The sequence below is a fragment of the Mustela nivalis genome, assembly GCF_964662115.1.
Source record: "Mustela nivalis genome assembly, chromosome: 16".
In the NCBI taxonomy this organism is placed as follows: Eukaryota; Metazoa; Chordata; class Mammalia; order Carnivora; family Mustelidae; genus Mustela; species Mustela nivalis.
Genome location: NC_139035.1, coordinates 11,484,044 through 11,496,257, shown reverse-complemented (window position 1 = coordinate 11,496,257; position 12,214 = coordinate 11,484,044). Strand labels below are relative to the sequence as shown.

At 34.2% G+C, this 12,214-nt stretch overlaps 1 protein-coding gene across 23 annotated transcripts in view; it reads right to left on the bottom strand.

The window, feature by feature from the left end:
* The window catches only part of CDC42BPA (CDC42 binding protein kinase alpha), a 329,433-nt gene that overhangs the window by 108,792 nt on the left and 208,427 nt on the right, over positions 1 to 12,214 (bottom strand). For 19 of the 23 annotated variants that reach the window (XM_082702369.1, XM_082702391.1, XM_082702387.1 and 16 more), the window contains exons 13-14: positions 6,063 to 6,305; positions 5,688 to 5,798 (exon numbers count right to left, since the gene is read on the bottom strand). In XM_082702369.1, coding sequence (XP_082558495.1) covers positions 5,688 to 5,798; positions 6,063 to 6,305 — 354 coding nt within the window. The remainder of the gene's footprint in view (positions 1 to 5,687; positions 5,799 to 6,062; positions 6,306 to 12,214) is intronic. The other 4 variants (XM_082702371.1, XM_082702377.1, XM_082702381.1 and 1 more) reach the window with 1 other exon arrangement.

The window sequence follows — 12,214 nt, the reverse complement described above, 5'->3', positions numbered from 1 at the left end:
ACTATTAGATTAAGAATAAGAAAAAAAGCTTCTATTTATTTCACCTTTGCTTACTCCTTTTCTGATGCTTTTTCTTTATGTAGATACAAGTTTCTGACCTATATCATTTTCCTTCCCTCTAAAAAAAATCCTTTTAACATTTCTTGCATGGCAGGTTTACTGGCAAGAAATTCCTCAAGTTTTTGTCTCAAAAATATTTCTTCTTCACTTTAAGAATAATTTCATAGGACACAAAATTCTAGGTTGATTTTTTTTTTCCCTCTCAACACTTTAAATATCTCAGTCTCCTTTCTTCTTGTTTGCACAAGTTTCTGAGAAGTAAGGGTAATCCTTGTCTTATATCCTTTGGGTTTTTTTGTTTCGTTTTGTTTTGTTTTTTGCTTTGGCTTTCAAGGTTTTTCTTTATCTTTGACTTTCTACAATTAGAAAATGGCATACACCTAGATAAGGTGTAGTTCTTTGGGCATTTTCCAACTTGGTATTCTCTGACTTTCCTGGATCTGTGGTTTGGTGTTTGACAATAATTTGGAGAAAATTCTTAGTCCTTATTGTTTCAAACATTTCTTCTGTCCTCTTCTTTCTTCTCATTCTGGTATCTCCATCCCCAACTTTTATAGTTGCTCCACAGTATTTGGATATTCTCCTCTGGATCCCACCCACCCCCCCGCCAATCTTTTTTCTTTTTGCCTTTCAGTTTTGTCAATGTCTATTTAGACATCCTCAAGCTCAGAAATTCTTTCTTTGGCTATACCCCATATCCATTAAGGTGTTCTTCATTTATTTTCGTGTTTTTCTTTTTTCTTTTTTAAGTAATCTTCACACCCACTCTGGGGCTTGAACTCACAACCCCAAGGATCAAGAGTTGCATGCTCTTCCGACTGAGTTGGACAGGTGCCGCAAGACATTCTTCATTTCTGTTACAGTATTTTTTTTTTTTTTATTATGTCTAGCATTCCTTTTTGGTTCTTTCTTAGAATTTCCATCTCTCTTTTTACATTGTTCACTTATTCTTCCATATTTTCTACCCATTAAATGAGTCCTCAGCATTATCAATCAATCATAATTTTAAATTCTCGATCTCATAATTTCAACATCTCTGCCATATCTGAGTCTGGTTTTTATGCTTGCTCTGTCTCTTCCAACTGTGTTTTCTGTCTTTCAATATATCTTAATTTTTTGTTGATAGGTGCACATGATGTGCTGGGTAAAAGGAACAGCTATAAATAGGCTTTTAATAATGTGGCAGTAAGTTGTGGGGAAAGGGAAAGTGTTCTGTAGTCCTAGGATTAGATATCAGTCTTTTCTTGAGCTGCTGCCTCTGGACTGTCAACATCAGACAACTCTGTCAGCCTTTCTCTCCCCCACAGTTTGGACAGGATGACCACAGCAGGTTGGGATTTGTTCTTCTCCTTCTCTCAAGTCCATTGGGCTCTGATGAAACTCCAGCAAGTTCAGTTCTGGTTGAAGAGTTTCTCCTGAGAGCAGACCTTGTTAAGAGGAACTGGCTACTCTGGCATATTTCAAAATGTTTTTCTCTACTGCTAGCACAAGGGGATTTTTCTCTGATATTTGTTTTGAGAACCTGTTAGAGGTCCAGGAAGTAAAACTCACAGAAGCCTCCCCAAGACTGGGTTCTCTGGAGATTTTATATCTCAGACCTGTCTACACTGAGCCGCTAATGATTTCTCAGTTGTAGTTCAGGTTTCCAAACACTGGCACTGATGCCTACAAAGGTTTCTGCTCTGGTAAGTTGTGAGTCTCTGTATTTACCTGGGAGTGCCTCCAAATTTAGGGGCAGCACCTTGTCCTGTGATGCCATTTCTCCTACAGGTATAAGAAGAGTTGCTGATTTTTCTATTTATTCAACTTTTTACTTGTTCAAACAAAGTGGCTCCCAAGCTTCTTAAATGCTGGACTGAAAACTGGCAGTATTCTTTTGAATATTTTTATATAAAGGATCATGTGATCTATGAACAGAGATAGTTTCACTTTTTCCTTTCCAGTTTGGATACTTTTTATTTCTTCTTCTTGTCTAATTCCTCTGGCTAAATACACCAGTAGAATATTACATAGCAGCAGTAAAAATGGGCATCCTTGTTTCATTCCTAATATTAGGGAGAAAGTTTTTATTTGTTCAACATTGAGTATAATGTTAACTGTGGGCTTTTCATAAATATCTTTTATCATGTTGAACATGTTCCCTTCTATTCCTAGTTTTTTGGGGGTTCTCATTATGAAAGGATATTGGATTTTGTGAAATGATTTATGTGCTTCAAGTAAAATAATCATCCCCTCTCCCAGGTCCTATTAATGTATTATATATATATATATATTTTTTACACCGAGCCACCCTTATATTCCTGAAATGAACCAATGTCAGGGTGCATCATCTTTATTATATGGTTTTGGACTTAGTTTGCCAGCATTTTGCTGGGGAGTCATACATCTATATTCATTAGGAATACGGGTCTGTAATTTTCTTTTCTTGTAATGTTCTTAAGATGTCTTTGGTATCAAGGTAATGCCGACCTTAAAGAATGAGTTGAGAAGTTCTCCCTATTCTTGTTATCTTTGGAAGAGTCTAAGAAGGATTGGTGTTCATTCTTTAAATGTTTGGTTCAGTCCACTAGTGAAAGCATCTGGCCCTGGACTTCTCTTTACCACAAGTCTCCTTATTATTGACTACATCTTTTCACTTGATATAAGTCTGTTAGATTTTCTTTTTTTTTCTTGAGCCATTTAAAGTAATTTGTGTGCTTTTATAACGGTTAGTCAATTTTGTTTATCTTTCAAAATAATCAACTTTTGGTTTCATTCTCATTATTTTTCTATTCTCATTTTATTTAACTCTGCTCTAATCTTTATTAGTTCCATCCTTCTGCTAGCTTTGAGTTTCCTTTACTCTTATTTTTATAACCATAGATAGTAAAATTAAGCAACTAATTTGAGACCTTTCTTTTTTAAAAAATATAGTTATTTACAGCTACAAATCATCTCTGAGCACTGCCTTTACTGCATCCAGTGTGGTATTTTAATTTCATTCCTCTATAGGTATTTTTCTAATTTCCCTTGAGTCCTTCTTTGATCATTAATTAAGAGTATCTTGTTTTGGGCGCCTAGGTGGCTCAGTGGGTTAGGCCGCTGCCTTCGGCTCAGGTCATGATCTCAGAGTCCTGGGATCGAGTCCCGCATCGGGCTCTCTGCTCAGCGGAGAGCCTGCTTCCCTCTCTCTCTCTCTCTGGCTGCCTCTCCGTCTACTTGTGATTTCTCTCTGTCAAATTAATAAATAAAATCTTTAAAAAAAAAAAAAGAGTATCTTGTTTTATTTCCACATATATATTTTTTAACACTCCAGTTATTCTTATGTTACTGATTTTTGGCTTCATTCCACTGTGGCTAGAGAAGATACTTTGTATGACTTCAGTCTTCTTACAATTGTGAGACTAGTTTTGTAGCCTAACATCCAGCCTCATCTGGGAGAATATATCATGTGCACTTGAGAATAATATGCGTTCTGCTGTTGAGTGGAAGGTCTGGTTGGTTATAGTGTTATTCAAGACTTTTTACCTTAAATCATCTTCTCTCTGTATGTTCTATGCAGTATTGAAAATGGGATACTGAATTTTCTGTTATTCAATAATTATTTCTCCCTTCAATTCCATTAAAAAGTATTCCTAGTAGACTGAAGATTCCTACAGACTTTTAGAATGGCCAAAATAGGTTTAGAAGAAACTAAACCAAGAAATTCCAGTTTTAGAAAATATCTCAAGAGGGACACCTGGGTGGCTCAGTCGGTTAAACATCTGCCTTCGGCTCAGGTCATGATCCCAGCGTCCTGGGATCGAGTCCCACATTTGCCTCTTTGCTCAGCAGGGTGCCTGCTTCTCCCTCTACCTCTGCCTGCTGCTCTACCTACTTGTGTGCTCTCTCTCTCTGGCAAATAAATAAATAAAATCTTTTAAAAAAATATCCTCAAGAAATGACAGTAATATAATGATCACAGCCAATACTTGCTGAGCTTTTACTTTCTGCCAGGTCCTGGGAAAAGCATTTTAAATGCATTTACTTATGTATTGGGTAGTTCTATTTTTAATTTTAACTTATAAATTACAGAAGAGACTATGAGCATTTGAGTGGGTCAGTAAATACAGGTTATTCAAAACTTTCAGAGCATCAGTGATTCTTACAAAAAAAAAAAAAAAAGACTAGTAGCTAGAATGTGGCACTGAGTTGGAAAACCCGTATTTAAACTGTACTTAACTTTACTGATGACATAATCCTTAACACCTCTAGGTCTCAATTTCCTCAACTGCAAATAATCTCTAAGATTTCTTCCAGTCTGTACTTTATGATTATTTGTTACCCAAATCACCTAAAACAGTGCTAGAAACAAAACAGTCACGGACTGAAAATTATTTGAGTCAGTAATTTAATGACTTCCATAGACTACTACTGTCCCAGAAGCATACGTACACAGAAGAAACACCTCTGCTTGGGAAAGCTAACCATGACTCATGACTGTGCAATATGATAAACCAAAAAATTAAAAACAAATAAACCAATGCCTAAAAATAAGAAATAAAATCTAGAGTTTATATTTATAGCAGAGAAACCTCATTTGCAACCACTGATATTCAACAGTCAGAGAAAAGTTCTGACCAATTCTACATTCATTCATTGATTTAACACATTTATTAAACAAGTATTAAAATCTAGCCCTGACCCAGGTTAAAACTATACCTGTTTCCAATAAGTTTGGTCACAATTTAGGCAGGGAGACATTTTGTGGATAAATACAATAAAATCTATGCCAAAGTTATTAACAGAATTCTAAAGTAGCATAGACTTCCTGAGATGACATTCAACTTGATTCTTATATTTGCCAGATGAGTAAGACTAGACTATACATGGTTATGCAAGTAGAGGGTGTAGGTAAAGGCTGGTGGGCAGCATAGAGGAGACAGTTTTGCTAAGGTCAGAGTGGAGAAAAGGCAGGGATCATGTTCAGATTATAATTTAGTGTTGCAGAAATAGGATGTCAATTTCATCCCAATTCTCTCATTTTGACATACACAACATTATCAAGGCTGAGAGCACTTTACAAATATGTGCATATACTCCTTAAATAAAACCAATGAGATAGGATTTTACAGATAAGAAAATTAAAGTCCAGAGAGATGTAAGTGTTTTGCAGCATTACATGGCTAGTAACTGATGAGGGTAGGAGTTAAAACGAAGCAGTCTAACTCCAGAGCAGGCACAAGGATCTCCCTTGTAAGCACTTCTGCTCAGATGTGGTGGCCCATGCCTATTATTGTCTCACCCATGTAACAGAAGTATCTGTGGAGCTACCCCTTAGCCTCTCCTATGTCATTTATAAAATGAGGGTCTGGGTATCTAACAATGCACCCCATGCAGATTACTGATACATCTTGTCCAGGTGTGCAGTTCTTCCTAAATATTTGATATTTTCCGATAGATTTCTTCTCCTTATTAAACACAACCTTCCCTTTCTTTCCAGAATGATGCTGAAGTCTACATCAGCTTCCCACTAGGAATGAGAATTAAGATTAGGTTTGAAGGATAGTTTTTACTCCACGTCAAAGAGAATACATAAACTAACACTTCTTTTAAGCCTAAAGAAAAGAAAATTGGTGTAACTTCACAAATGTGAAATCAGACACTACCTTTAGTCCCTCCAATTCATTTTCCAGTTGCTTGGAATAGTGCTCGCTCTGTTCACGCAGTTTCCTGTCTTTAGATGCTTCAGCAGCCACAGCTTCTGTATGAACTTCCAGCTTTAAAATAAAATGAAAAAAGCAGATGTCATGGTTATAACTGTATTCCCAATAAAATCCTTTTCCCCATGGAAATTTACCTTGTAACAAGAAGATAACTCAAATGTTGAAATTCGTATTTAATAAAATTACTGAACTAAAACAAAGCAAAACAAAACAGGGTTTTCAAAAATTAAAGAAGGAGATACACATTATTCCACTAATCTGAAAAAGCAGCTTTAATCACTACCCCACGGGCACTAAAAAATCTGCCTGACTACTAACCTCTTTTTTGGCTCTCTCTGTTCTGCGCAGTTCTTGCCTTAAGCTTTCAACTTTTTGCATCACCAGGTCCACCTCTTCTTCCTTATCTCGGACATGGCGAGCAAGTTTCTGTTTTTGGGTGTGCAATTCTGTTAGCCGCTCATTGATCTCCATGAACTCCTGCATGGCCAGTTTCCTCTGACAGTGTGCGTCTTTCAGCTCTTTGGACTGGTTTTTTAATCGCTCACTAGCCTGGACTAGTTCCTACAGTTTTGTAAAAAGAATATAAGTTACCAATTCTGCAACCTAGGAACCAATTTTGGCCATCAAAGTAGCTATCGTGAAGTCAAGAAGAGCCAAAATTATTCATCTCAGGACAAAATTAAAAGAAATCAGCTATTTCTGAACAGATATTAATAGCAGGGTGCTCTGTTGATATTCTCGATTCCTGATGCTAATTGTGATGAACAGCTGATTCAATTTGCCAGTATCTTAGTTTCTACAAATAAATGAAGAGTATAGGAACACCAGATACAATGGTCAAAATAAAGATTTTGTGAAATGGAATGGATACTTGTGAGATTTTTAAAAATTATACTACATCATTACAAATGACAAAAAATAAGGAATGCTCTTATGTGGACACTAAACCTCAGTCCAGAAGCAAGGAAAGAAAGCTAAATAAACTCCTATATCAAAGTGAGAAACCTGGAGTTAAAGCACCAAGTCTGCCTTCTGGCAAAAGAAAATGCAAATCGCTTTTGAGTAAAGAGCCTCAATGAAATGTAGGATTTTTAAGAGCAAACAGACTCCAGTGATATTTGAACATTAAATTATCAAATATTAATATAAAATGGGTACATATGAAACATTTGAGGAGGTAAAAAAAAAAAAAGACTACTAAAAATGACCAAGCAGATTTATAAAACTGTGTAGAACATTTAGAAATGTAAAAATATAAGTGTTAAAATTAAAGACCCGAATCCATCAATACAGTAAGTTCTTCATTTATGAAGCAAGAAAAAATTTTAAAGTTCAAATCCAGAAACTTTCAAAAAAATAAAACTGTGTAGCACCAAATAAAAATAAATGTCCTTGAAGTCAGCAAAAAAGGCAAATCACAAAGGAATTTCCATCCTCGAAAACAAAAACAAAAGAAGAGAGACTAAGAAGTAACAATAGAAACAGGGGGAAATGTTTCTAATGAGGTAGTTAAAATTGTATTTTAACTTTAAATTTTAATTAAAAAAAATATTTTATTTATTTATTTGACAGAGAGACACAGTGAGAGAGGGAACACAAACAGGGGGAGGGGAAGTGGGAGAGAGAGAAGCAGGCCTCCCACCAAGCAGGGAGCCCAATGCTGGACTCAATCCCGGGACCTGGGATCATGACCTAGGCTGAAGGCAGACACTTAACGACTGAGCCACCCAGGTGCCCTTAAATTTTAACTTAACTAATTTAAGTTTCTTTTCAGGTATGAGGCTAAATAATTATATTCATATAAACAAGAACTGACAGAACTTATCACTAACAGATCTCCACTAAATAGAAACCTCTAAAGGTCTACTTTAGGAAAAAGAAAAATAATTTTAGAGGCAAAATCTAGCAGAGAAAGACAATTATCATATGGTTTCACTTGTATGTGGAACATAAGGAATAGCATTCGGAGAAGGTATGGAAAAATGAAGGGGGCAGAAATCAGAGGCGGAGACAAGCCATGAGATATTATGGATTCCAGGAAACAAACTGACTGTTTCGTGGGGAGAGGCAGGGAAGGGAGGGATGGGCAAGGGTTGGTATAAGGAGGGTATTAATGGGTATTAAGGAGGGCAAGGGTTGCATGGGGCACTGGGTGTTATATGCAAACAATGAATCATGGAACACTACATCAAAAACTAATGATGTACTAAAAAAAAATTAAAAAAAAAAAAAGCAAAGTCTAATGACAGAGAAATGGAGGACTAAGAAACTGGTAAACATAAATGTGAATGTGAACAAACACATGGATGAGACTGTATTATAAAAATGTCTCATCCGTATCCAAACAAATAAACAAAATATTTTTTTTGTTCCAAACAAAAAGGATATAAGTAAAATATTAATAAAAAACATTGGCATTTGGAAGAGGTAACAGAGTTAAAGATCCTTAAATTGTTTGGGAGGTGTGGTTTAAGATATTAAATTTAGACTCTGTTAAATATGTAAGACAAAACTCAAGAGCAACTACTAGAAACTATTAAAACAAGTATTGAGTAAAGTGGGAAGAAAAACAAACACTTCAATCAAAATTCAAGAAAAAATTTTGCAAGATGAAAAAAGTTCTGGAGATTCGCTGCACTTTTACTACTGAATGGTGTGTTTTAAAAATGATTAGGATAGATTTTATAGTATATGTATTTACCACAATTTTAAAAAGGCAAGAAAGGAAACAAAGGCACAAAAAAAAGCATGACAAACATAAAGCAGAAATTTGATAGAAACTTGTCTATACACATTGATAGTCAAAACAAATATAAAAGGGCGAAGTTTGTTATACCAAATCAAAAAATAATATCTAGATTTTAATAGAAAAAGTATTAATGATAGAGAATGTCCCACACAATGATAAATTCAACACTAGAAAGAAATGCTATTCTAAACTTTTATGCTTTCCACAAGATAGACTCAAAATAGATTACAAAGAAATTGCAAGAACATCATAGAAAAATTGGTAAATACATGACTATAATGAGAAATTTCGATTTGATGGTCATTGATAAACTGAGTTTAAAAATAGTGAATATAGAGAGGATGATCAAGCATTATATGTAGAAGCTGCACCCAATATTGCAACATACATTCTTTTCAAGCACATCGTGAACATTAGAAAATGGGGCACCTGGCTGGCTTGGTTGGTAGAGTATATGACTCCTCATCAGGGTTTGCAAGTTCAAGTCCCATGTTGGGTATAGAGATTATTTAAAAATAAAATCTTTAAAAAATAATAATAATAAATAAATAAATAATGGAAAATGTAACAATCTGTCTAGGCCATGAAATAAGTCTCAACAGATTTCAAAGAACATATTAAAGATCAAGTTCTCTAATATCATCACTTTTAAACAAAATAAAATAAAATAAAAAGGCTAAATTCCATAAAAGCTCACTGGTCAAGGAGAAAAGTGAAAGAATATTAAAATATTTGGAACTAAAAACAAGATGAAAATAACAAAAACAATGAAAGTCTTTAGTACATATATTAAAACTTGAGGATTCAGTAAAAGGTTTACTTAGGGGGAGATTTATAACTTGAAATCCTTGTATTGAAACAACAAAAAAGATAAATTCAATGAAATTTTGCATAAAAAGAGTCAGAACACATTAATGCTTCTGCCAATATGAGAGGATAATAAAAATCAGGACATAAGCTAATGAAACAGAAATGTCAGAATAAGGAACAACAACAAAGACAAAAGTTGGTTCTTTGAGAAAAATAATAAAACAGGCAAGTATCTGGTGAGATCAAACAAAGAGAGAAGAATAAATGCAAAAAGAAATAATATTCAGAAAAAAGGTTATAACTACAAATCTTGAAGAGATTTTAAAAAGCTAATGAAAGAATCTAATGAAAAACATTGTCAATAAATTTGTTAGCTTTTGAAATGAATGAATTCCTACAGAAATACAATTTATCAAAACTGTTTCATGAAGAAATAGAATGCCTAAGTACTCCTATAATAAGTAAAGTACCTAAATAAATAGTTAAAAAACTTTCCCCATCCCCTCAGTGGGAGAGGATTTCCAAACTCAGAGGGTTACACAAGTGACCCCTCCAGTGTTTCAAGGAATAAACATTACTCTTACACAAACTTTTATAAAGAAGAGAAAAAGAGGCAATGCTGCCCAACTCATTCTATGAGACCAAAATAACCCTGACATTGTAAAAACACCAGAACAATAGAAAAAAAGTACAAGCCAATCATATTGATGCAAACAAAAAATCCAACATAACAAAAATTTAGCAAATCAACTCCAGTGACATATAAAGCAGATAAGCATGAAATCTGGATAGACTCCTTGTATTGAAATTCCAGCTCCAACACTTTCTAGCTCTATGAACTTAAGCAAGAGTGCTTGACCTTCTCTGTGCTTGGTCTCACCATTTATAAAATGAGAATAATAATAACAAACAGTGCTATTATGTAAGTGTTACATATACTAGCATATTATTATTTAGGATATAATACACATGAAATTTAGGTTTAACCCAGAAATGCAAAAATAGTTTAACATCAGAAAAAAAATTCATCAATGTAATTTACCAAACCAAGTTACTAAAGAAGAACAGTCCTATAATTACAACAATATATATCAACAAACTTCTAGAAATTGGTTGCAATAGTGTACAAAAAAGCATATTAGGTAAGTCCTATACCCATTCCTGATAAAAATGATTATCAAAATAGGAACACAGAAGATAACTTTCTTAACCTGATAAAAATTATTTACCAAAAACTTACAGAAAACATTATTAGTGGTCAACCAGTAAAGGCATTTTCTTTGAAATCAGGAATAAGACAGGGAAGCCTGCTATTACGAGTTCTATTCAACATTGTACTGTGGGTTCTAGCTAATACAGCAAGACAAGGAAAGATAAGAAAGGTCATAAAAAACAGAAAAAGAAACGAAACTGTCATTATTTGCAGAGAACCATAAAGAATTTCAAATATATTAGTACAATTAAGAAGAATTTAGTAATGTTGCTGGAACAAAATCAGTAAGAAAATATAATTTTAAAAATACCATTTTAAATGGTCGATCAATAAATTTGATCACACTGAAAAAATAGAATAATAAATTTAAAGAAAGGCAAATAAGACAGGGATAAAAGTTTATGGGAAAACATTTTAAAAGATGTTAAAGACATGAAGAGATACACCATGTTTGTGGAAGGACTGTGGGAGTCTAGAGAAAATATTTCTATATTTTTCTATGGATAGGCCTTTGTAAACAAATTTTACTGAAACCTGGAATCTGGACTAAAAGGCAGTCTTATAATTTATGTCTAATTTAAAATGAGAAACTCCAGAGAGATTTAACTCCTGAATGTATGTGCTTATGCTTCAGCAAGGGGTGGGGAGAGGACCCTGGATCAGGAAGGAATCCTCTTTAAAGAGCTTGAGACTCTGGGCTTATCTTTCCACTGGAGCGACTGATCTATATTCCAGAGCTATAGATCCTTCTCTTGACATTTCCAAGGAGACTCTCAGAAAGGTGGGTGGAGATTGGGGCGGGAGACGGCAGGGCAGCGGTAGGAAGCATCCACCACTCTTTATATAAACACCCTGACTCACAACACAGACTCCCATATATGTCATGTTTTACCTATCCAGCTCTCATTGCATTGCCCCCAGAGGTAAGAATTAGCACACAGCGGAGGGTTGTGGTTATTTCTGCTCTACATATATCACAATACTATACTCTGCTCTTGAAATCTGTTATGTGCATTTGGAATAATATTCATAAATATGGATAGTAAGAACTTAAAGATTCAATACTGTAATGATGTCAATTCTCCTGAAATTACAAATTTAATGCAATTTTAATAAAAATCCCATCACAGTTTTTAAGGAATTAGATACAGACTCATCCATAAATGGAAATGTAACATACGACAGAGGTGACATCACACATCACTGTGGAAAAGATGGATTATTTAGTAAACGAGTAAGTAGTTAGCTACATAGGAAAAACTGAAATTGGATCTTTATCTCACATGATACAAAAAATAAATTTCTAGTGTATTAAAAATTTAAATATGAAAGACCAAACTTCAAAACTGCAAAATAAAAACTGAACACTTAAAAAAAAAAACAGAATTTTTAACCTCATATTCCTTACACATGCCAGCAAAACTTTAAAAAGAAAGATCGATAAATCTGATTACATTAAAACTAAGAACTTCTGTTATTCAAAATCCCATAAAGAAAGTGAAAAGACAAGCCACTAACTGGGAGATATCTGTAGCATACACAATTGACAAAAGATTAATATAGAAATTTTCAAGAATTCTTAGCTAACCAATAAGAAAAAGACAAACAACCCGAGAAAAATATATACAAAGGATACTGAGAGGCACTTCACAAAAGAAATAAAAATGAGAAATGGGCATATGTAAGACACTCAACATC